The 26,818-nt window shown below is 43.8% G+C and overlaps 1 protein-coding gene across 4 annotated transcripts in view; it reads right to left on the reverse strand.

Annotated features, from left to right (window-relative positions):
* PRDM10 (PR/SET domain 10) overlaps nt 1-26,818 on the reverse strand; it is a 93,189-nt gene that overhangs the window by 3,201 nt on the left and 63,170 nt on the right. For all 4 annotated transcript variants that reach the window (XM_054998372.1, XM_054998370.1, XM_054998373.1 and 1 more), the window contains 9 exons: nt 19,479-19,826; nt 15,298-15,453; nt 12,362-12,541; nt 10,911-11,021; nt 9,943-10,143; nt 7,503-7,649; nt 5,706-5,876; nt 2,423-2,563; nt 1,272-1,440 (listed from right to left, as the gene is read on the reverse strand). In XM_054998372.1, the coding sequence (XP_054854347.1) occupies nt 1,272-1,440; nt 2,423-2,563; nt 5,706-5,876; nt 7,503-7,649; nt 9,943-10,143; nt 10,911-11,021; nt 12,362-12,541; nt 15,298-15,453; nt 19,479-19,826 (1,624 nt within the window). The remainder of the gene's footprint in view (nt 1-1,271; nt 1,441-2,422; nt 2,564-5,705; nt 5,877-7,502; nt 7,650-9,942; nt 10,144-10,910; nt 11,022-12,361; nt 12,542-15,297; nt 15,454-19,478; nt 19,827-26,818) is intronic.

The following is a 26,818-nucleotide window of genomic DNA, read 5'->3' on the forward strand; positions in this document are numbered from 1 at the left end:
ACCCCAGTTTGTTGTTTTATCCAACTCGGCCATCAGCCAGGAATTGTAGGCAAGAATTGCCTGCATGAGAAAAGGAGGGAGGTGGAATGAGCAAGCATGAGGATTTTTATGACCTGTTTGTGTAGTTTAAAAAATTCATGGTTTATCATTACATCTGAATACAGCCTCGGCCTTCTATTATTCATCCACTTATGCATGTGGTTTCTCCCTTCCTTATGCCTTTATTACAGCTCATTAAACCTATAGTGGCGCCATTCTTTTGATACTTACATATTCTTACTGTTTGTCTCTAAAGTGCTATTTCACACCTATCACGTTAGGCTGCAAAACTAAGAAAGAAACTTCCTTAAAAAACAACACAGCCTATCTTTATTTATTGAAGGATAATTTTTTCCTCCTCCATGGGAACTAACTGCATTTGTTTTATACAAACCAGCAGCAGAGAGAAGCCAGAAGACATCAACCATGTAAAAAGGACATTTGGGGAAGAAGGATTGCTGTGGTGTGGGAGAATGCATTTTTGTTCAAAGATTCAGGCTGGATACAGATAAGGGAAATAAACCTACATGTATACTTTGTGCAAGCATAAACCTTGACTGCTATGAATATCCCCTGAATATCCCTATGAATTCCTGCTCCGTGAATATCCCAGGGTTGCTAAACTTTAAGATTAATTACAACTGAAAAGCTAAACTAGCTAAATGGCATGTTGATCAGTTTGATTGTGTTACTGTCTAGCAGCAAGACCAAAGTAACTGGGGTTCCGGCAGGGCTTTTTTTTCAGTGGAAACACAGTGGAACGGAGTTCCGGCACCTCTTGAAAATGGTCACATGGCTGGTGGCCCCGCTCCCTGATCGCCAGACAGAGGGGAGTTTAGATTGCTCTCTGCACTGCTGAACGGTGTGGAGGGCAATCTAAACTCCCCTCTGTCTGGAGATCAGGGGGCGGGGACACCAGCTACGTGACCATTTTCACCGAGGGCGATTTAAACTTTTAAAAACTCCCCCCTTGTTCCAGCTGACCCAAAGTGACCTCATGGTGTGGTCCTGAGTTCCACCACCTCTTTTCCCAGAAAAAAAAGCCCTGGGCTCCGGTGCATGTGGGAAGTTTAATCTGAGCAGGAGTTCCTTTCCACTGGTGGAGAAAGCTATTTGTGCACCTCCCCTGTTTATTCAGTTGTTGAATGTCCTAACAGAACATTCCCAGTGCCTTTGACGGCAAGAAGTAGCATGTATTTTGCTGGGCCTTTGCTCGCGTATTTGATACGTACGATAGCTGCGGAATGAGTTCCACGTGCCAGGTAGGTATGTTTGCTGAACTGAGGAGCCTTGCTGTGGCTGGAGAGTTTGGCTTTGGGAGGGGGTGGTTGTCTGCATCTGGGAAGGGCTGAGTTCCTGCTGAGAAGGTTGTGATGAAGGGCTTAAGGGCTGACTTCCTACCTAGAATAATAGAAGACAGGAACAATTACAGCACATCCACTGTTTTTTCCTTCATTGCACAACAGCAACAAGAAAATTCATTTCAAAACTGTCCACAGGGATAAAAATAAAATACTATATTGTACCATCTCAAAAGTCCTGAAAGTGAAATTATTTGGTGTGCAGTACCCTGGCATATTTCAAGGGAAGATTTAGGAGCATAATTGTTTGCCAATTTGGACCCTGCACTCAGCTTAGCATGGTGAGACCTGTCCGGAACGGCTCCCTGCCGCTCTGGACTTCAGCCCGGGACCCTGCCCCCCCCCCGCACTGGGACACGCCTGGGAGCCAGCGACCCCCTGGGTCCGGGAGCCTTACCTGTGGGAAGGCAGGAGCCGGGGACGACGATGGCAGAGCCCACCGCTCGAATGAGCCCTGCACGGAGGCGGCGAGGCGCGGAGGAGGCAGGAATGCCGGCGAGAGGCTCCACAACAGCGGAGGAGCCGCAACCGGAGCAGAGCACCCCGGCGGCTGGAAGAGCAGCGGAGTCGCCGAGCCGAAGCCAGGGGGTGGAGTCCCGGAGCGGCCGGGCGCAGCCAAGAAATAGGGTGGGACAGGGGCTTGACGGGCAGGCAGAGAGCCAGTGCACGGGGAAGAGCACAGGTGGCGGGGGTGAGAGGCACAGGGAGCGTAACGGGATGAGGGCAGATTGGCTGCCCTGGAAAGGGGTGGGGGATGAGGGCGCTATAAAGGCGAGGGCTCCTGGGGATGCCAAGGAGGAGACGATGGCTGGAGTAACTTGAGAGGAGAGAGAGAGATAGAAAGCGGACCCAGCCCACAGGCAAGAAGGGAGGCAGGTGACGTTAACCTCCTCCCTGCCTGGCTCTGAGGTGGAGGGAAGCCCTCCCGACAGCGCCCGGGAAGACGGCCGAGGGCGGGGCTGGCAGCACCGGTGGGGCGGCGGCTCACAAGACCGTTTGTTTTTAGCAAAGGTATGCAGTACCTGTGAGGATGACGAGGCTGCAGGGGTTGGTTCTGTGACCTGGATGTGCTGCACTTGGATGGCATGCTGGGTATATGTCTGTGGGTCATGCAGCTGCCCCACGTCCACCGTGGAATGCTGGGACTGGTGAGGTGAGGTAGCCTAGGAGAGAAACAGAAACACAACCTCATCCAGTAACCCTGTTGGGGCTGCACATCGACCAAGGTCAGCATCGCTGCAAGTTCCACAACACCTGGACTCGGGGTTCAAGTCCGCTGTTGTGGAGCAGCATGGGCAGAGCTCCCCAAGGGGCTCATCCTGTGCTTTGGTACTGTAAGAATACAGACACCTTCCAATTGCAAGGAAAGACCACGCTAGCACCGGAAACTAGATCGGAGGGAAGTGGGATGACAATAGTGTAATTCTTCCTCCGTAAGCTTTTTGCTCTCACATAAGAAGAGCTGTGGTGGATCCAGCTTGGGACTCATCTTGACTAACATCCTGTTCCCAACTGTGGTCAGCCCTATATCCCCTCAGAAGCTCACAAACAGCCCAAGATATTTTGACACCCAAACCCAAAAAATCCAAATGGTTACCCCTCCATAAGCAAAACTCCCATAATAAGTTCAGCCAATGACAACTCCCTGCCCTTGGATAACATGCCAACATCTGCTGCGCGAAAAGCTAATTTGCTTAACTGAAGCTGACCGTGCTCTCAGATGCTTTGCACATCTGCACGTTATGGGTGGTAAAGGGCAGAGCCATGGGGGAAAGCAACCAAGGTAACCATCAAGCCTAGAGCGTCTGGGTACAGACCAGACTGGAACAAGAAGTCATCATGAGTCATCTCTGTTATCATGGAGAAAGGTTGCTGATTAGTAAACACGCTAAGAAATAAACAAACCCACCGTTGAAGCCAAACAAGACATTTAGCGGCAGCCGCAGAAGATAATTATCTTAATTTATTCATGCATGCCAGAGCTTCTCATGTTTCAACATCATTATTAAGTGTAGGATCTTCTACCAGGGGGATGGAAAACATTCTAAAAATTCTCCTTGCTAAACAAAGCCTAATTTGTTTCAGCAACTTAATCAGGGGGAAAAAAAATCACAAAGGAAAAGCAAGGCCGTGAGAGTCAGCTAGCGTTCAGAATGGTTAAGCAGCTATTTAGCCAGTTGCTAACGACAGCTACAATCACAAGATTTTCAAAGATTCTCTGTTGCGCACTCTCAAATCTGTAGATCGTGTTAGAGGCTGACACGTTTTTCTGTTTAATCTTATCGAATTAGATGAATTTCCTGGCCTCTCTGAAAAGGATCACAACAAGCTGTGATATATTCTCATTTCATATATTACCCTATCATCAGTCCTGTGACACGATTCCTGCCTCATCTCCTGAGAACCATTCAGAGGAACTTGCTTTTATGTGGGCGATTTAGCACTTCTCTCTCTCAAAAGCAGAACTCAGATCTTACCTCTTCGATACGTCTAACGCAGTGTCGCTCTAGTGATTTCCGCACAGGGACAGGCTTGTGTGGTCTCCCTGTTGCTGGTGTGGCTACTGATACAGAGCTGCGGCAACAGGACTTCCACATGGTAGGTTTCCCTGCAGTTTCCCCACCCCAGTACTGCAGAAGTGGCCATTCCCCCTCTCCTAGGCCGCTGGGGCTTTCCCTATTTTTTTAAAAAAATCAGCAACCAAGTATCATTCTGTCGATATAACATTGTAACAGTATGTGTAACGGGTTCTCTCAATTCTCAGCTTTCATTTTTTAAAATGTAAGTCTCGCTAGCCCCTTTTGCTGCAGAGATACGCCTTTCCCCTTATATGGAAGGGGCTAGAGGCTTGCTCTTTTTCAATAGGAAAGGTGGAAATTCAGAGACTCTGTTACACATATTGTCATAATATTCTATTGACAGAACGATATTCAGTTGCAGATTTAAAGAGGAGAAGCCCTCTGGTGGCAAGGTGGGGAAACGGCCACTGCAGGGACCGCCAGGGGAAATGACTGCTATACGGGCAGGAAAATCCAAACTTTGCCACTCACATGGCAGCTGTTCAAGCTTTACTGAGATCCTTCCCAAAACTTCACAGCAAAGCAGGTTTGAGAAAGATCGGTGAAAAGCTGTGGAAACTCTCGGAGGTACACAAATGCACCTTGATGCTGTGGGGAAGACAGAAAATGCTTCCCAATAGCACTGAGCTCTCAAGATTTGGGAGCCATTGTGGCTCTTCTGAGCACTGGCTCCCAATGCAGCACCTGCCCCATGTTTCAGCAAAGTGGGCAAGGCGTGCAGTTGGCGTGTGGTTTCCACCATGAAACAACCTCTAGCAGAGGAACAGGTAAGCTGCAAGCCCTCTGATGTGCGGGCCTCATGCTAGAGATGGAAGTACATGTGGCTTTAGGGTTGATGGTAACTGCAAGTGTGGTTTTCTACAAGCCATGGTGTGAGTAGATCTGGCCTAATGCCTACAGCCAGCATATATCCATCTCATCCAGCTTATGTCCTGATCTTCATCCAAGGAACTCAGAGCTAGCCTAAGGACTTTTTCCTTGTCTTGTGGTTTCTCTTTCAGTCTTCACAGCACTTCTGTGAGTTAGGCTAAGCTGGGAGATAGTGAATTGTCTCAAATCACTCAGTGAGTTTTGCAGCAAATATTCAAATCTAAACCTCTCTAGCCCAGCTTCAAGACACTATCTGCTAACCTGATGAGCAGTTTGAAAAGCGTTTTCAACCTATAGGTCATCCTGCTATAAATCATTAACGAGTAATCATCAGGTTACATTATCCACGTAATAACTGCATGTATTCAGTCACAGAAATGCATGAAAACTGTTGTAAGCAGTTATCATGTGCCAGCCACCAAGGACTATGGGGCTCTTAATAATGGATTGGATCCAGCCAGCTTCTCTGCTCAGTTTCACTCAATTCCCCTCCCTACTACAGCCTTCATCCCACATATGACTTTTGTATTTGCCAGTTCTATGATTCTCAGCACAGCATTTTTGAGTGGTCAAAGAGAATGCCGCTTTCCTTTTCACCAGCAGGAAAGCTGCTTGGCTCCAGCCTCATGCTGGGTGAATGACGGGAGCCCAAGCCCAGAGATGAAAAACAGAACGTGGACTGTCAAGCGATGGACATGACAATTTGAATGGCTGAACCGAAAGTGGATGCTACTTATACTGGTAAACAGACATTCCATTTTTATTTGATCTCTTCATTATCACAGGTTTATGAAAGAAGAGCAAAGCTGAGGCTCCTAAGGTAGTAGAAGACACATACGAGCAAAACGTCACTTACTTGGGCCACTTGCACAACCTGCAGCTGTATGTGCTGAGGTTGTGGCAAGCCCGTTGTGGATTGCGATACAGGGATGTACTGGATTCGCTGAAAATCACCCTGTGGCGTTCGGTAGTCTGTTGTCAGTGTCTGCGACAGCTCTGTCATTGCTTGGGTCAGCAGATCTGTCGTCTGGAGAAGACAAAGGCAGGCAAGCAGTGTATCATTAAGGTATAATTTTTGTTGTTTGTTTCTTAATTTGCCTGAATGCTTGGCAATCATGTTGTTATTTCACTAGCAGAGAAGTATCAGCCTAAAGAAATAAAAATGATCAAGAGAGACAAACCGTAGGAAGCTAGAGCTGAAGAATAAAAATATTAAATTTTGTTTACTCCTACACTCCACTCTAAGGGGGTGAGGGAGAACACCATCTACCTATCAACCTTCCACAGATCATCTCATGCTGTTCACATAATGTGCCAAAAGTACAGCAGGTGTACAGTGGAAGTGTGCCTGCAAAGCAAATAGCTCCAAGTGATTCTTGCAAAAAAACCCAAGCCACACGTTATGGGGCTGTGGGCTTCCAAGTTTTCTACCTTCAAGGAACACATTTTCACATTCAACCATCTATTGCAAAACTTCTTACTGTTGGGAAACACCTGGGTGTTACAGAAAATACCAGGGGGAATTATCAGATGGATTTTCAGTTGGTTCTGGGACTGAGAGGGGCCTTTTAAGACTCCTTCCCTATGCGAACTGAGGGTCACCACCACCAAACATTCCCAGGCAGAGTTGCCACATTTTCTGCTGTTGTTCCTGTGCCTTAAGAACGCAAGAAGAGCCCTGCTGGATCAGACCAGTGGTCCATCTAGTCCAGCATCCTGTTTCACACAGTTGCCAACCAGTTGCCCTGGAGGTCCAATGAAAAGAGCATAGAGGCCAAGGCTTTCCCCTGATGTTGCCTAGCACTGGGTTTCAGGTTTACTGCATCTGAATGTGGAGGTTTTCTTTACTCATCAGGCCTAGTAGCCATTGATGGACCTACGGACCTATCCTCCATTAATTTATCAAAACCCTTTTTAAAGCAATCTATGCTCATGGCCATCTCTATGTCCACTAGCAGCAAATCCAAACTGCTTGATGAGTAAATAATAACAACAACAATAACAACATTCAATTTATATACCGCCCTTCAGGACAACTTAATGCCCGCTCAGAGCGGTTTACAAAGTATGTCATTATTATCCCCACAACAAAACACCCTGTGAAGTGGGTGGGGCTGAGAGAGCTCTGTTAGAGCTGTGACTGACCTAAGGCCACCCAGCTGGCTTCAAGTGGAGGAGTGGGGAATCAAACCCGGCTCTCCAGATTAGAGTCCCGCGATCTTAACCACTACACCGAACTGGCTCTCAGTATTTCCTTTAGTCTGTCCTGTAACTATTGCCTATTGACTTCATTGGATGCCTCCAGGTTCTAGTATTTTGGGAGAAGGAGAAAAAATTATCTCCATCCATTCACTCTACGTACATAATTTTATAAACCTCTATCATGCCCCCCCCAGCTATCTCTTTTCTAAATTAAAAAGTCCTAAACTATTCAGCCCTTCCTCATAGGAAACCAACTTGATATGCAGAAATGTAGGGAGTGAAATTGTTCCTAGCATAATGATGGCAAACGCTTCAGTGGATTAATTTCCTGTGTGCGCTGTTAAAGGCACAAGAGTAGAGCCAGTAGAAGAATTATTCCATAGAATCTTCCAGCCTCATCCTTCATTTCTCTAACGCTTCTATTTCTTAATGATCATCCCAATATTCTTACCACGACTGTCTCCCCTGCAGTGCTGTCAGCAGTTAAAACGGCAGGGGCAGCACTGATGACCGCTGTCGTCAACGGCACGTGGATTGTGTTTGTTGGAATCTGCGCAAATTCTGGATGTTTCTTGCGAATATGTTGCACCATCTTGGTCTGTGGAGGTGGAGAGAGGCTGGTTAGAGGAAGGCTACAAAAACCAGCTCTGGGGACAGAACTATTAAGCAATCAGGCCATTCTAAGCAATTTGCTTTGCCTGATTGCTGGGCACTGAACACTCAACACATACAAATGCTCTGGCCTGCAGCAAGAAACCACAGCCTACCTGTGTGTTGGTGCTTTGAAGATTTCTCTTGCAAGATCTGAATCTTCACGTGCCTCAAAAACCAACTTCCAACCCCAAGCCCCAAACCCCAAGTCTACGTGCACAATCTGGATAACAAAGGCACATATCCAGATGCTCTCAGTGGTTGTTCCACAGCTAGGAATACCCTGCCCTTTACACCTGAATATATGATGCTGTTTTATATTGTCAGACTGTTGGTCCTTCTAACCAGCACTGTGTGCTTTTAGAGGCAGCAACTTTCCAGGGTCTCACACAGAATTCTTTCTCAACTTTCACTGCTCTACATCCTTGAAGCTGGAAATGCCAGAGGTTGTATGTGGAACTTCTGCTAATAAAGGAGATGCTCTTCCACTGAGCTACGGGCCTTGCCAGGACTGGCTGGGATTAGAAGCAGAATAGAAGCATTCTCTGTACTGAAGGCCAGTATAATTAGTCACTCAGGTCCCAGTTCCCAAGTGCTGTAGTGCTGGGGTCCCCGATCTATTTGAGCCTGCAGGTAACTTTGGAATTCTGAAACAGGATGGTAGACACAGCCACAAAATGGCTGCTGTAGGAGGAGAAGCCAAACACAAAATGGCTGCTGCAGGAGGTAAAGCCAGCCACAAAATGGCTGCTACAGTTTACTTTCAGCCACACAGTGAAGATCCTTGTGCTGTGGTGGCAGCTGCTGCCAAAGCAATGTTTTTAAAAATCTGCACAGACAATCAAATCTCCAATGGCCAAACAGAAACCTGCGTCATGACTCCTTCCGACCAGTTTTGTTTGAGGCCTGCGTCACAGATGTGCAAGAACGATAAATGCCTCTGTCTCCAGCAGCACAGTGGCTGACTTCGAAAATACAATATAAATTAAGTTCCAATATGACAGATAGCAGCTGAACGTCTGCCTGCAACTGCAAATATTTAGCTGTTGGCTTTGTAAACAAACAGAACTAACCAGCGATCTGGTTCTATAAGCCAGAAATTCAGCAGCACTGATCCCTGAAAAGGGCAATGCATGTACACTTCAGACTGCTCATTACAGCCACACCGGTGCCAGCTACATGCTGCAGTCAGTGATCCCCGCTGCACCTCGGAAGTCACTTGGCACCTGAGTGTGTGACTTGCCCACAATGGGCCAAAGAAGGCTTCCCTTGGAAGTGCCAGTCTGAGGGAGATTTCTGCAGCCAAACACTGCCTCTAGTCTAAAGCTCTGACTAGCAAAGTGGCTTATCCTGCAGCATCAAATTCAGTAGCAAAGAACCTGCTAACAAAGACCATACCCTGCTATTTGGGACTACCAGCTCCAAGGGTGTAGGGTCCAGTTGCCACCTCCAGCCAAGGTCAGCCTAACTCACCATATTGTGACACACAACCACACTTGGACACTGGAGGCCAGGATCGGAGATCCACTTATCAGTCTCAGGATGACCAGGAAGAAGGCCCTGCCTGTGCAGGCAGCTTCAGGGAAGCAGGGACAATTTATGGCTATGGAGACACCTTAGAGAATGGCCAGCAGTGTCCTGGCATAGCCAGAGTGTGGCTGGAGCCACAAGGAGGCTGCGGCCATGGCCAGCACCATCCCCAACCTCTTGAGAGGCTTCCTTTCTTTGCAAGAGGCTGGGCAATGTGACCAGGCATGTGCAGCTTGCAGCACCTGCCACAAAAGGAGCTGGGCAGTGGCCTGAGGAAGAGTTCAATGGTCCTTCTCCTCCGGCAGAGAGGGAGGGAAATGGGAAGAGGAGAAAGAACTTGGTGACAGCAACTTCCTCCCCTTTCTTCATCCTGAAGCCTCATGGAGGAGGCAATGGAAGTGGAGACTCAGCCCCACAACCAAGACCTCCTCCTATGGAAACACATGCTCCAATTTCAGCAGGGGGACAATGCTGCAGAAGGCTCTTTGGCGTCCCACCATTTTAAGCAATCCACGACACCCATGACCAGTTCTCTAGTCTAGTTTTGTCTTTCAAATCACTATTCTATGTAGGTTTGGGGAATTCTGATGTCTCATCACTTGTGATGTAAGAACGAATCCCCTGGACTGCTAAGAGAAAACCAGGCTTTGGGCTGACAATGTCCACAAGAAGGAAGTTCATGTGAAGACAAAATGATACACTCACAGTACCTTACTGCTGTACTGCTTGGAACAGTGAGGACAGCAAACTGGTGGAGTTGCTATTGTGCCTGTGAGCTGGGTGTGTGTACTCAGCATGGGATCTGGTTCTCCTGGGCCTGCTGGACGGAGCTTCCGGATGCTTGGAGGGAGCTCAGCACCCGGATGATTTTTCAGAATATGTGCTTTGCGTTTGCTGGCACTCTTGTAAACCTGCAGATCACAAATCAGCATTGTTGACTGTCCCTCTGAAGACAGGTAAAAAGCCACAGATCTGCATCGATACAGTAACTAAATCCTTTGAAATAACAATTTTTAGCTTGCTCTGCATTTAATTGGCACGTACTTTTTCTTATCTACACATGTTCAGTTTTTTTTAAAGTGCTAAGATCTGCAAAGCAGCTAGGAGAATTACAAGTTAAGTCTTTCGTCCTGTATTTTACACCACGCGTGCACGGATATGCACTTGTATTGGGCATTAATTCAAGCAGGATACTGGAAAACATTGTCCAGTTCTGCTTTCCCATAGCACTTTCCTATACAGTGCTCTTCATCCTGTGTGGGGAAGGAGGTGTCACCTCTGTTAGGCTCCCATACGGGACTGTCCCAGGAACAATCTCTATGGTGCCTTCCATGTCAAGGGTTCCTCCTTTGAGAGCCTGTAGCAGCCTTCTCCATAAGACCTGTTTCTCAGGGTTTTTTACAGACTTCTGACCGAAATACAAAATTCCATCCAATTTGTATACTGCACCTATATGGATTCTTAGAAGAAAATGTATTTTCATCTCAGACCCAGAGTTCTCTTCTTCCAGGTGCCTTTTATTTAATTTACTGCCTTGGCAGATATCTATTTTTTTTTGCCCTCTCCAAAATGATTTTTAAAAATTGGGAGGAAAAAATTATAAGATCTGTTATACATTTACACATGCAGGCAATTTGGTCCCATATAAGCCCCGAGGATTGGTAGGCTCATTTCATACCTTATCACAGTACTGACAGAAATAATCTCTGTTGGGTTTGATGATGGGCAGTGTTAGCTCTGGCACCTCTTCTATTTTCATGTCTGGATGTCTCTTTGATAAATGATTCACCTATGGTTACAAAGCAGAAGAAAACAGGCGACATTGTTAAAAATGCAACAATTGCCACCTATGGCTGTAAAGAACCGGAGCTCCCCCGTTTAGCTCAGCACTGCAGACCTATTCAGAAGTGTTAAGATTCATATAAACTGAGCTATCTACAAGCCACTGAACAGCCTTGTTTGCACTATTAATGACAGGTATTTTCTACTTTGCATTTTTGTGCATTTTTATTCTTGCGTTGGAAGCCCCTGGTTCAGATCTCACTTCAGTTGCTAGGGAGTCCTCAGTCAAGCCACACCTTTCTCAGTTTTCATCCTGCAAATGCATTGTGAGGATTATAATATTAACCTATCTTAACAGAGTTATTGCACAGATTACTGAGGTCGTGCACATGAAGAACTTGAAACAGCTGTAATGTATTACATAAATGCTAAGTAGGGTTATTAAGAACATAAGAAGAGCCAATGGCTTGCCGAGTCTGAGTCCTGCATCCTGTTTTCTATTGTAACTGATCAGCAATACCATCCATAGGACAACTGAAGTCAGTGGACTTTGCAGGTCATAAGTCTGTTTAGGAAGGTACGGCAGATGCCCTAGAACAGAGGTTCTTAACCTTTTGTACCTTATGTCCCATCAATCACGCTATCAAAGAACCAGGGTCCCAACAAGATGGAGACAAAACCCTAGTTTTTTTTAAAGAGGAACATTTCTATGCTTACAGGCATTCTGTTAATAGTACTAGCATATCAAAAGGTCACAGGCGGACAATCTCTGGCAGGTAGAGTTTGCAGGACACAGCATGTCACACTTGCAGGTGGACACAGGGACTGAAGAAGAGCAGATTTTTAGTGTTATGAAAAACCTGCATCCCACCAGTGATATGCATCCCACCAGTTAAGAGCCACAGGCTCCAGAGGCTAATGGCTTCCCCAACAACTAGTATTCAGATGTACGCTGCTCGCAGCATGGAAGTCCCATTCAGCCATCATGACTAACAGATATTGACCTTTTTCTCAGTGGTTGCTATTCTAGCACAGGCCCTGGAAAATACAAGTTAATCTGATTTATGGAAGTGCTAAAGAGGGTATTCTAGAACTAGTGGCCAACTCACAAGACCAAGCTGGTGTTCAGATTGCTGCGGTATTCAACATGTGTGGAAACTGCTGTGTGATCACTTCTACCTGTTTCCATTTTACAAACCACCCTGCATTTGTTGATTAAGTCCTTGTCCTAAATTTGCACATTTCTTAATTAATCACTGGAGCTAACACAAAAAGGCATCTCACACAGTAACATCGATTTCTAATTGGCAAATATCTGGAGGAAAGCTGGAGCATGCACGCACTAACCAGCATGCCTCTCCTCCGGAAGCCCATCATGCACAGGCGGCACTTGAACATGAAGCTCTCATAGTCGGTCGAGGCTATCCGAGGCTTGAAAGTTTTGGAGCGGCTAATCCGATCAGCTTTCTTGGCTTCTCTTTCTGGGTTGTGCATCCTTTGCATGTGCTCCCGGAGTTTGTCTTTCCTCTGCAAGGAAAATAACCAAAGGGTCCTTTTGCAAACGCTGTTGCTTTTTCAGTCACTCATAAGCATGTAAAGGAAATGCCACACAAAGAAATGGAGTCAAAAATTAACACAGTTACAGAAGAGAAATGTAGGAGTTTGAGGAAAAAACTGTAACACTTTTTTTCTTCGTGTTAACTAGCAGGGAAAACCTCCTTTCATCCAATGCAACAAGGAAAGCGTAGCTCAAGGAGGCAAAAGAGAAATGCAATTAAGTCAATTACAGTATATTGATACATATAATATAGATAGCCATACAATATATCCAACAAAAGTCCATATGCAGTCTAGATCTAAAGTCCACTTATATTTCTTTTACAGGTAACCTCTCAGTGGACGCCAGCAGGATAGCCAAGGCATCTTCTAAATGGACCCTCTTGTTAGCTCAGTCGTTCGTTCCTTCGCTGCGCTTGGCCAAGGCTCCAGAAAGTTGGCAAAAAAATTAACTTGCAACGGACTTACTCTTTCCTTCAATAAACTTCCATTATCCCAAATTCATCATAGGCAATTCATTTGTCGGGTGTGGGTGTGTCTCCATTAGACTTGGCCAAGCGCAGTGAAGGAACTAACGACCGAGCTAACAAGCGGGTCCGTTTAGAAGACGCCTTGGCTATCCCATCGGCGTCCACTGTGAGGTTACCTGTAAAAGAAATATAAGTGGACTTTAGAGACTGCATATGGACTTGTGTTGGATATACTATATGACTATCTATATTATATGTAGCAATATACTGTAATTGACTTAATTGCATTTCTCTTTTGCCTCCTTATCACACTTTTTTTCTTCCCTGAGGTTGCTGGATCACATACAGAAACCTAATTAATTGTTTTTATGCTGGTCACAAATGATGAAGATGGGTATCTTTACTGCTGGGATTCTTCTAGACTTAGGGCCAAGAAAAACATGATGCAACATGCATTTAGATTAATATTTCTTTTCAGCATTAGTTGCGTGGCTAAGTATTAGGAAGTACAAATGGAGATTATTATTTGCTGTTGTGTACTCCCATCAGCATACGAAGTACATAAAGAAAACCCCATAGATTTAATGAAAATGCTCACATACCAGATTTCTGTTCACCATTCATAGGCTTGATCTCATACCAAAAAATCTAATTCGACCTTGTGAAATACGCTTTCACTTGGTCACCTGTAGCAAGTAATAATAATCTTCATACAACCAGGCATGAGAAACGCCCTAAGGTCAGACAAAAGACCCATTAGGAGGGGCCAAAGGGAGAAGTTGTGGCTCAATGGTACAGTGTCTCCTTTGCATGCAGATGGTTCCAGGTTCAATTCCCAGCATCTCCAGTTGAAAGGAGTAAGGAGGAAGTGATTCAAAATATTGTACATGATACCCCAAACAGCTGCTGCCAGTCAGAGTAGACACTAGTGACCTTGACAGACCAGCAGTCTGACTTAGTATAAGGCAGCCTCACATGTTCAACATCCATCTTGTCCAGCCTCCTGTTTCCCACAGCAACCAATGGGATGCTGCTGGGAAGTTCACAAGCACGGCATGATGGCAACATCCCCGCTCCTGCTTTTGCCCCTAGCAACTAGTGTTTAGAGGTACACTGCCTCTGAACACAGAGGTTTCATTTAGCCATCTTAGCTAATGACTAGGGATAAGCCTATCTTCCATGAATGTGTTTAGCCCCAAGGAAGCTTTACAAAAAGGTGGTTCTTTTTGTCTGTCTTGAGCCACCAATGACAAGCACAGGTGAAATTTGTATGGGCAAGTAACTTTTTGGACTTACCATCTACTCCCTTGAGAACCTACTTAACCACTGTGGTCACTTTTAGAAGCCCTGTTTTGAGTGCCCCCGCTTTCTGAGATTAGACAGGTGACAACCTGGGAGAGGGCCTTCTCAGTTGTGGCACCAACTCTGGAAATCTCTCCCCAGACAGTTCCACCTGTCCCTCGTGTTGCCATCTTCCTCCGGTAGGTGAAGACTTTTTTGTTTTGTTTGGCATACCCTCAGTGATCCCTCCTTCATGCCCAATGTTTTAATTGTTGTTTTTATGTTTATGTTTTTAACCGTTTTAATGTTTTAGTTGAGTTTTATAATGTGATTTTAGTATGTATGCCTTGGTAGCCCTTACGAGGGCAGAAAGGTGGGATATAAATTTGGTTAAATAGATAGAACAAATAATAAATAACTAGTAAAAATTGTAACAGAATCACAGAAATATGGTGAAAACACTGGACATTTCTTGCATTTGACTCAAAGAAAGGCTGGCTTGTAAGTATATTTCTCATGTTCTCAGGGCTTTATTTCTGGGGAAAGAGGTGGTGGAACTCAGTGGGTTGTCCGCGGAGAAAATGGTCACATGGTTGGTGGCCCCGCCCCCTGATCTCCAGACAGAGGGGAGTTTAGATTGCCCCACACACAGCGGCGCCGAGGGCAATCTAAACTCCCCTCTGTCTGGAGATCGGGGGCGGGGCCACCAGCCATGTGACCATTTTCAAGAGGTTCCGGAACTCCGTTCCACTGCGTTCCAGCTGAAAAAAAGCCCTGCGTGTTCTCATCCACAACAAATAAGTTGCTAAAGCACAGCTCATCCCACACTCTTGCATATGTGCATGTTGTGTGTTAAATTCAGGCAGTCAGCCTGACATATGAGGGTCAGGGGCAGATGGCTTCTATTTCTGACAAGTCAGTCCCAGCCATGAGGCAGCCATGAGACTACTTCCAGTGCTTGCCAGACTTCATTACCTTGAACTGTTTGCCACAGGTAGAGCACAGAAAGTCCTTGCGGTCCGAGTGTCGCAGCATGTGGAGTCGCAGCTTATCAGGACGGCAGAAAGCCTTGTCGCATTCTGTGCACTGGTAAATCTTTTCCGAATGGAAGCTGCGCACATGTTTCTTTACCTGGCAATGATGGTTGCAGGGAAAAAAAAGTCGTAAGAAGAGCCCTGCAGGATCAGATCAGTGGTCAGCCTAGTCCACTATCCTGTCTCATGTACACAACTGGAAATAGAGGCTAATGTTTACTGATTCCGCACACGTTGGATAATGCACTTCCAATCCTCTTTAGAGACCATTTGGAACTGAATTTTTCGTGTGTGAAACAAAAAATCCACTTCTAAACGATTGCTAAAGTGCATTGAAAGCGCATTATCCAACGTGTGCAGAATCAGCCATTGTTTCCTTGCAATGGTACTCAGAGGTTTACTCTCTCTGAATGTGGAAGTGCTCTTTAGTCACCGTTATGACTAGCAGCCACTAACAGACCTATCCTCCATGAATTTAATCCACTTTTTAAGCTCTCTAATCCCCTTTTAAAGCTGTCTATGCTTGTGGCCATCATGATATCCTCTGGCAGCCAATTACACATTGTCATCACTTATTGAATATTTCCTTTTTCCATCCTGAATCTACTGCCTATCAATTTCACTGGATGCCCCAAGCTCTAGTGTTTTGGGAGAGGGAGAAAGAGTCAAACATTTGGAGCCGGTGTATCATAGCAGCCAGGAGACTGGGATGTGATCTGTGAAAGTCAATAGTTCAAATCTCATCTCAGCCACAAAGTCTCTACATATCCTTAGACAAGCCACAGCATTAGTCTCCCTATGCGGATACTACGGGCCCACCTTCCAGGGTTGGTATAAGGAATAAGGATTACCTCCAGAATATATGTGAACTGCTTTGAACAGTGAAAGGCCTATATAAATGCTAAGTATTATAATTGTTGTTGTTTGGAAATGGAGCAGGTGGAACAGGTAATTTCATTTAGTAACGCTAGTGGAAGACTGTTGTTATTGTTGGAGTCTCTCTCTTTGGCTAGAAACCATTTGTGCTTAAAGGAAACTTTGAACCATTCAAGGGAACATGGTTCAATAAAATAGTTCCTTAGTTTTGAGATCTTTCTTCTCCAGACTTGGGAGACAAAGAAGTGACTATTTAAGAATCCTCTACCCTGATCCAAGGAAATGTATCTTTAAGGAGAGAAGTGGTGGGTGATAGCAGCATTTGACACACTGATAAGACAAGAGGGGGGAATATAGCAACAAAACAGATGAATCTTCATCCTTCCAGCTTGAAGGCAATGTGACTTTGCTAAGAATAGCTCTTGAGCTCTTCATTGTTGTGGTAAGGAACTAAAAAAAGCACAAGAAAGATTCTGATACAAGGAAAAGATTTTTACCATCTCTGCGTCTTAAAACTATGAGTTAACAGAAGATCTAGAAAGCTAAACAGTACTTTGAATGTGGCATGGAAACAGACAGGCAGCCAGTGCAGATCTTTCAGCACAAGGACGGCACGATCCTTATATCAGTCCCCTGAACTGACCTGGTTGCCACATTTTGGACCAATTCTGAGCAGAATACTCAGGTTGGGGGGAGGGCGGTAAAGGATCACACATAGAGATCCTTCTGGAAGCACATTTGGTTCGCAGCTCTGCCCCCAGTACATGACCACATGCCATTTATATACCTGCTTCCTATAACTGGGAAATTTTTATACTGCTAGGTGATAACAGCTTTATAATAAAACCCAACCACCCATTAAGGTGTTGAGTTGTTCCAGTCCCAGTTCCAGTACCTGGAGAATAGTGTGGTCCCACAGAGAAACTGGCCATTCCTGCTCCAAGATCTATCCTTGCAATATAGGGCTTAGCTAAGCATGAAAAAAGACAGCTGTTTAAAAAGCTGTTTTTTGCTGCTTGTGAAAACAAATTACCCATCTCCTTTGATCAATGGGTTTTGGGACTGCTGACACTAGCATCAGTGAACGTTACATTTTTTTAAAATATAAGCTTTTAGGGAGCCATAATCAAATCTGGAGGCACTTAAGAGTTCTGTGTTCCAGTTTAAGAGGACAGTGAATGATGGGATGTTTGCTGTAAGAAAAGGTGGGAAACAGAAAAGCAGAGGAGGGGTGAACTTGACAAGAAGATATTGAAGTTTTATGTAATTCTTTCTGTAAAATGTCTGTGCTCTTTAGCTACTGAACAAAATTTAAATAGTAAACTGGGCAGGTGCTCATTCCCTTCGTTTCTTTTCTGTCATTTGAGGGAAATCTGACAGCATGGCGTGACATATTTTGAACTGCATAGGTCTGGGAGGTAGAGTTTCATTTTTAAACACTTTCCAGAATATTGCTTATCTCTGAATTCTGCTTCTGTTTGTTTGCAAAACAGTAATCTGGACATTGATTAACTTCCTGGGATACTGTATTTCAAACCCCAGGCTGCTGGAGTACAGAGACCCTGCCTTGCCTTTGCGGATCTATCTTCTACTGCAGGCAACAGCATGGAGTGATGGATGGGGGAGCCATTGCACCTGCTCCCTGCCCAATATAGGATAGGTCTTCTCACCTGGGCCTCTAGGATTGCCTGCGCTTTGCAAAGACACTGTATCAGAATGATGGCTGAGATTTTGAATCCAGGTCTCATGAGTGTTTAGTGATGAAGGGTCCTAGTCCTCTGCAATTCTCACCAGCCGACCCAGAAGCTACCAAGAGGGCCAGGGAAGAATCTTGCCACCACCCATCACATCAAATTCTCCAGTAAAACATTCAGTGAAATTTGAAAATCTAAGTATTGAAAAAAAAAACAGACCCCTCATGAAATTCTAAATTTCTTCCAGCACTAATGACGCAGTGGAAGCATTTTGTAACTTCATCTCCTCAGGAAGCTGAGAAGTAATAGCTAGCCTCTATTCAGTTTTGCACACTGCGCTGCACACAAAATAGGAAAATGGGATGGTTATATTTCAAGAGAGAAGTGGAAATGAGAAATGTTACTGGCCAGAACAAATCAGTGCTGCTTTGTATTATAATAAGTCTGACACAGATAAACTTCATGAAGATAGTTTTAGGTGGGTAGCCATGTTGGTCTGCAGTAGAACAGCAAGATTTGAGTCCAGTGGTACTTTAAGGAACAAAGCTTTGACTCTTAGTAAAAACTTATATCCTGAAAATCTTGTTGGTATTTATGGCACCACTGGACTCAAACATAGACTGCAGAGGGAGTTTTCCCACAGAAGGCTTAAATTTTAGGCCAGCACCATACAATTCTGGTCGTCGCAGAAAACAGTTTCCTGCAGCAAGGACATAATATATGGAGGACATGACCGTATGTACACTCATCTTTAAGCACCACAGTACACCCATACAGAAAACATGACTTTGGCTAGGTTTTGCAGGGTAGCTCCACAATTACAAGTGTCTGGACAAGATCCAGGTGCACTTGTGCACATATATGCTGATGCACATGCATCCATGTGGGATATGCAATTGTTACATTTCTGCAGGACGTATCAGTGTGACATTTGTAATATTAGCTGTTTTGTACTGCAACTGTGGAGCTACAGTACCTTTCATTAGTGCTTCGGGCACTAATCTTTCTTACTGTCTTTCTTTCTGATTTGGTTCTGGGATGTCGTTGTAATAAGGAATAAAAAATTTAAAATATTAAAGATGTCCTTTCTTTCCTACTGTGAGTGATAGCTTGCAATTTAACGAACAAATGCTCACAAAACCATAAATATCTCTAAAAAGCAGCTATATTTTAGTAATGTTCAGATGTATTCAATTAACTGATGACTCAGTTTAAAGGAAGATGATTAATCAATTAACATTCTTTAACTGGTTGACAGCCCTCATGTTAATTAGTTAACCAAGCTGTCCAATCCCAGTACTGTCTTAACCAATTAAAACTTCTGCGCTACGCTTTGTAAGTGACAATTCGCACTTCTTTGCCTTCATGGAAATGATCTCAGTGTATAGAAAACGTCACATCTGAAGCTACTCCTCAGTTCATTTGGCAGTGCGCAACCTTTGGACACCTGACAAATTCCTAGCATGAGAAAACAAACAGTCCTGAGAAGCTACTAAATGCAAGCTTGGTGAGAGACTCAGAAACCAGTGCTTTCAATTCACGTTTCACTCACCTGTATAAAATCTGGAAAGCGCTTTTTACAGGTAGGGCAAGTGAAATAGCCATCGTGAACGTGGATGGCCACGTGATCTTTCAGCAGATCCAAGCGGTCAAAGGATTCGGGGCAGAAAATGCAAGAGTAGGTTTTCTGGTCCAAGTGGAACTTCATGTGACTTTCCAGAGCGCTGCTGTTGATAAAGCCTTTATTGCAGCTGTCGCAGGTCAGAGGGCAACTTCCTTCCCGTCCGTGCAATCCCAAGTGCTGATCAAGCTTGTCCTTATCACGGAAAGCCTTCCCGCAATGCAGGCATTTGAAGGGTCGGAATGACTTCCGGATGAATAAGTGCTGGAGAGCCGCATTCTGAAAAGACAGATCCAAGAGAAGGCACCTTTTAAATTTACGAGCCACTTTATTTTATTTATTAAAATATTTACACTCTGCCTTTCCTCTTGACTCACAAAGTACTAGCCGATATAACAAGGCATTCACAACAGCCTCAGATAGTTATATGGCTCCCCACAACACACATGTGGGAAAATAGCAGAGTTGCCAAAGAGCACAAAATTTAATCAGTGGCAGAGCCAGGATGAGACTGCAGTCATTCTTCTGCATCAAGACACATTTGGACAAACTCTCACCTTGATCCAATAATTTGCTAGCAAGGTGGCAGCTCTCATGTGGGCACAGTAGCTCTCTGCACATATGGTGTTTTCCTGCCCAGAAGGGCTATCCCATTCATTGTATAAAGGGAGCAGACCTACAAGCCTTAGAATGCACAGATCTGGTCCCTGACATGAAATGAATGATATAGTTCATATGTGCTAAAGCTCTGTATATGAGAGTATTGGTGTATGCACGAATATGTAAGACAGCACATCAGATGGCTCCTGAAGGATATCAGAGGAGGAGTCAGCTTATGAACCCAACATGAATCAAAGGAAATCAAGAATAGTAGGAAAAAGTTCAGTACGGGGCTGACTGACAGATTCTGCTGAAAGCACCAGGAAGGAAAAGCAGGCTACTGAGCTTTCTGGCAGCCAATGGACGCTATCTCTTGCAAAGGGTTCATGGAATGCCAATAAAGATCTAATAAAGGATCATGTTGAGAATGTAGTACACACACACCTCAAATAATTCAACACTTGTATATCAAATCTGGAATTGTAATTCTTAAAGCACTATTTTGAAGGTTCTGTGGTTCCTTCGGCTACTGATGAACAGCAATAGGGGAAAATTCAGTTTTTAAAAATTCTTTTAATCAGATTCTCATTAGAAGCTTATATTTTTCTTTTTAGCAAGACACAGAGTAATTGGAAACTAAAAGATGGTGTGGTAAAGTATTTATGACAGCGAAAACAATCACCTTAGGTATGTCCAAAACTTTGCTGTGGATAAGTTGAGCTCAGTAAGAGGAAAAACTCAGGACAACTGACTTTTAGCAATATACTACATAAACACTTACTGGAGTAATTAATTATGACATTTCTCCTTATCTTCCCCATCCCTCCTTGTCCTTTGCTTTCGCTTTGTGTACAATTACAAATGCATACTACACAAATCTATAGTCATTATTGCAAATAATGAACTACAACTATAAGAACAGTGGATAATGTTTTATATCTGCAGAACTATACGCAGGGCAAAATCAAAAGCCATTATGCTCAAAAGAAATTTTGTTATCAACTTGCTACAAAACCCCAGCTTTTTCCTTCTCTGTGTTTATTCCCAGGATACACATCCAAGACCACACATTTTACTTCTCTCACAGAACCATTCTTGAACAACCAAAACCTGCTAATTCTGTCCTCACACGAATTTAAAAAAATAAGGACTTCACCATAAGCATACACACACTCTCTCTGAATAAACACTTTTCTTGCCTGGTGAGTCTTAACCACAACCCCATACGGTGAAGATTGATATAAATTTGGATGGAATTTCAAAATGTTTTACGCTAAACTGTTTTGGTTACTACCATCTGAATCCAGCTTTGAAATATGGATAACTGTCCAAACATAATGAAATGGAACAGAAGCCTGGTGGCAATAATAAAAATCTGTTTTCTCCCTTCAAAATGGCTACTAGATTTCGCCATAGCACTGCAGAGAGGAAAACACGCTATACTTATAAGGTATGGGAGGTGTAAACAGCTCTGTCATTTGTTTTTTAATTAAGAGGAACATATGCATCCTTCACCATACTTACAATAAAACAACAATATTTCAAAAAGTAATGCCTAACTGTTTTGGAGACTGAGGGAGGGAAGGAGTTAGAAAAGACGCATGCGCTAACCAATAGGAACCCACCACAGTAATAACAAAATTAGCATTTGATTTCCTCTCAGAGGTATAACAAGTCTTTGATTCAGCCGGAAATGTAGCCCAAATCTGAAGACCCGTTTTATTTTCCCTGGACTCACCCCAGATCAGAAAAAAAGTTTTGAGAAAGGTAATAGTGCTATTAAATCAACTCCACTACCTTAATGTGTCTTCACCCTGACTTTCTGTATTTGTTCAATACAAGCTATGCTAAAATATCCCACAAAGGTTTCCTGCGCCCTTTCGGAAGAGTCATCTCTTAATCTCTGCTTTTGGCTGCAGTTGGAATGGCTCACAGCTGGCTTTGCAGCTTCGTTGCCAAGGGTCCTGTGTGTTCCAGTAATTAAAGAGAAATTTTGATGTTGGCGGGTAGCTGGCACGGGAGTCATTTCTATGTTTTTCTACACGAGATCTCCAATTACAAGACACCAGCACAGCCAAAGATTGAAAAGGCAGCAGGACTCCATACACCCCTGTAGAGTGGGAGAAAACACTAAAGAAGATTTGCACTTGCGGAACGCAACCTCTCTTCTATTATTAACCATTGTCTGTTTTCTACTCTCCTTCTCGGACATTAAATATTAATCTCAATCTATACCAACCAAAAAAATAAAAATAAAATCCCAGGGCTAGACAAAGGGAGCAACTGTATTTAACTAAGTTTTTAGTATGCACCCCACATCCCTATACATCAGGCAGCAGACAGCCTCCTTACGGAAGCACTTTAGTTTTCTGAAACGAGTGTTGTCAGGAGCTGTGATGGATGAAGGCTTAATATCATGCTAATAGAAACTCTGTTTGGGATTGGACCACAGCTATTTGGATGCTCACCATGGTTACTACAAGAGCTTCAGTCTCCCTTTCAGGAATCCCACAATGACAGTGAAAATGTCACAGAACAGCAAAAGTAGCTGCAATGGTCTCCTTAATAACAAATATTATTTTGGGTTTTTCAACTGCAGGCCATGGAGACTTCTACATGGGCAGGCAGAAGCCCTTGAATGTTCAAGTCCTGAGATTGTGGCCACTGGCAAGAAAGCAGATTCTACTGCACCTTAAAAATTCATAGAGTAGGATATCTCAGACATATGGGTTCAAATCCTAGGTCTGCTAGAAAAAAGGGCTATTACACAATTTACAATGTCAGTGATTCTGAAAACTGGATGTGCCAGTGGGGCCTCAGGACGTAACCAAACCCAAACCTTGCTTATGATGGTCAGAGGACCCAACAAAGCAGCCTCTTTGTGCGCACATGGAAGTTGCTTTGGAATACGCAAGGGGCTCATTTGGTCCCAGTCAATATTATTTTCCTGCCCACAAGCCATCTGAACCTTCCTCAGGCATTGGGTCTAGTGATCACGAATATATTTGAGATGTTTCTGGAATCCTAGTGACATTGTCAGACTAATTGTAAAGCACAGCTCATGTATAGCCACAATGTATTAAACAGGGGATGACCTCAGCTTTGGCTCCCTATGTACACAAGGGAGTAAAGACAACCACTTTCACACAGTTTCTGAGACAGTGAATATAACAGAGCAGGGCTTTTTTTCTGGAAAAAGAGGTGGTGGAACTCAGTGGGTTGCCCTCAGAGAAAATGGTCACATGGATGGTGGCCCCATCCCCTGATCTCCAGACAGAGGGGAGTTGAGATTGCCCTCCGCGCCGCCAAGCGGCGCAGAGGACGATCTCAACCCCCCTCTGTCTGGAGATCAGGGGGCGGGGCCACCAGCCATGTGACCATTTTCAAGAGGTTCCGGAACTCTGTTCCACCACGTTCCCCCTGAAAAAAAGTCCTGTAACAGAGGCTATAAAGCAGTATGTAAATAAAAAAACTAATATATAAATGAATAATCTTAGCAGACGGAAAAAATCTGACTTTCATGTTTGCATTAGAATCCCTACACACCTATGCCTAAGAGCTGAACCACACTGTTGGAAGGAGGCCGTCTGAGGACTATGCCACACAGGCTGTGTGGAAGACCATATCTGAATGTAAAACAAACAAAAACCTCCCTGAGGGAGAAAGCTTCAGTGTCAGGGAGGGGACTCTAAGCTATCATGCTGTTTTTTTAACATGTCTGCATTGACTAGTGAAGGCGGAAATGTTGGATGGGCAAACCCAATTGAAGCTGCATGGAATGACATGGCAGACAATTTAATCGGGTTTAAAAGGAGGTAGGAGTGGCGAACTGAACAAAAAACAAAACAAAACAAACCTACCTGCAGCTCCAACTGAGCAGGCAGCATTTGGGGGAGAGAAAAATATTTGTTACGAAGTAGACTGTTAAAACAGAAGCCTTGTCTTTGGCATTGACCAGTTTTCTGAAGACACTAACAAGCCTGAAGTGTGAAGTGGTTGTCTCAGAGGTGTTCGCAGTGTTAAGATGCCACGTTAAGCCAACAGACACACACAGGAAGAGACTTTTATTACCAGGGTGGATATGGTGGTCTTTAGAACAAAGGAACAAGAAGGGGGTGTTTTGTTTGGTTGGTTTTCTTCCCCATGGCCTTGCTCCTGGTGGTTTCTATAATTTCCCTGACTGTGGAAATCACATTACCACAATCTCTGCTCAAAATATCCTTTTCTGTTCTTCTAAAAAAAACTGCCTGAACACTGTCTTTCATTTTTGCTTGGAGCATCTAAATCTGACAAAGACCACACCGATCAAAAGCTCATTGTCAGTATTTGTTCGGACTAAGCTGGCCCTATAAATATTGTTCCTCCACTGTAAAGCTTCGGTACCGCAGAGAATTTTGAATGAATAAGGCATTAAACACAAGATTTACAGGACTTGCCCTCTCAGCAAATAAAGACTAGAGAGTACGAAGAACAAAAGATGGGGATGGGAAAGAACACACATGACATTATCAATACAGGACACAGTTTAGTAGCGTTTCCTCCGAGATCATGGTTGTAGCACTATCTGTGTGCTTGGTGCTTTACAGTGTCATCTCAACAAAAGACTGGTCTCTGCCCTGGGAACTTAATGTCTCCATTTAGAATCAAGGGGCAAGGGGTGGCTACCAGTCCATACAACCATTTATTTAGAGAGCTAGTATGGAGTAGTGGTTACAGCGTCCAACTAGGATCTAGGAGGCACAGGTTTGAATCCTCACTCTGCAGTGGAAGCTTGCTGGGTGACCTTGGGCCAGTCACACAGTCTCATCCTAACCTACCTCACAGGGTAGTTGGGGGACAAATGGAGGAGGGGAGAATGATGTAAGCCACTCTGGGTCCCCATTGGAGAGACAGGCGGGGTATAAATGAAGTAAGTAAATTTAATTGATTCATTTTATTCTACACTGTTTGTTTCCCAGGGAGGATTATATTTTAAAAGCAAAATAAAACCATTAAAGACGTACACAATAAGGCCATAACCTGTAAGATCCCAACGGCACTAAAAACATAGTCCTATGCAGAATTCTTCCAGTCTATGTCTACTGGAATCAATGGCTTAGACTGGAAAAGTTCTGCACAGGATGGCACTCCAAAACACTTTTGGAAAAACAGCAGCTAAAAAACCCAGATAGGTTTAACTTAACAAACCCAACTTAATAGAATGTCTGAGGGGGAGGTATTGATGTAGCATGGTGCCAGGAAATGGAGGATATTCCACAGTCAATGGCCCACAACCACCCATCTTATTTTACTTGTAGTTCCACAGAAGGTCTAGCCCCAAACCTACAGTAGCTCCACCTGGGACAATAGTCTCAGTGGCTGATAAAGGTCACGGTATGGGTAGAACTTTCCACTTCCTCTTTGTCACCATCGCCCATTCACCACTGAAGTGGGTGAAGAAATAACGAGAGGCCACCTTCTTCACCAGGTAAGTGGATGAGGAGGTTGGAGAATGGACTGGAACTGACCAACCAGGTGCCCCTTTCAGCTAGTAATACATGAATCAACGTGCTTTGTGAGTGTTGACACACTGATCCTTAAACCAGTATTTTCTGAAATTTGGGGGCACAGGTTATTTTTTCCCATTAACAATAGAAGCACATTTCACTTTTTAACTCAAAATAGAACTCAAAAGTTGCCTCCTTGAAAATGCAGGACAGCCCAGTTAACATTTCTTCTCAGTATCCGACACTTCATTGTTCCTGATCAGTCAGAGCTCAAGATTAGAAATATGCTTTTTGTGGGGGGTACTATTTCTGGGACTCCCTAATACAGGAGCCCCCATCTATGCTCAACCTGTGAGCGCATTTAGAATTTTAAGTAGAGGCATTGGTTGCCACAACAAAATGGCTGCCATTGGAAGGGGCAGAGCCAATTCCAAAAAGGCTGCCATAGGTGCTAGGTCTAATCACATAATCTTGTTTTTTTTTTTTGAAAAAATTTTTATTGGGTTAGAATATTATTATTTTTACATTACATTCAATTTTCCCCAAATTTTTCATTTCTAACCCCCTCCCTTTCCCCCCCTTTTGTTGACTTCCAACAGCTTTCCCACCCTTTATCCCTTTTCCCTTACTTCTATTAAATTCCTCTGTCTAAAACAGATATACATTCTCCATTATATTAAGCAGTACATCTTTAACTACTTTTCTTATTATACACCCAAACTGTACGTCTTTAGATAAACAATTTATCCCATTTTCCAGTTTTAAATATTTCTATATATCATAAACCTATATATCATAAACCATAAAAATCCTACATTTAAATCAAACAATTTGACTTGTTCTCTATATATTACTCATTCTATCTTTTTATGGTAATTCTATATAGCTCATCACATAGTCAATCAATTTGACTCTTCTGTATATTCAGTTTGGTGCATATAAATCCTATCAAAGAAAGAAAATATTGTTGGTTACTCAATCCTCGTATTTAAACCTTATCATTAATTATTTTCTATCAATATTCTATCTGTTAACCTATACATATCTATATATATATCAATCTGTTAATCTAACTGCTTATAAATTCACGTTTATCTCTTCCTCCCCCGGTAAAGTCACCCCTCTCTTTTATACTTTTATTATACTTCAGTAGTTCTCAAACTGCCACAGTTTTCCTCCCACCTC

Source organism: Eublepharis macularius, chromosome 14, assembly GCF_028583425.1.
Source record: "Eublepharis macularius isolate TG4126 chromosome 14, MPM_Emac_v1.0, whole genome shotgun sequence".
Taxonomy (NCBI): Eukaryota; Metazoa; Chordata; class Lepidosauria; order Squamata; family Eublepharidae; genus Eublepharis; species Eublepharis macularius.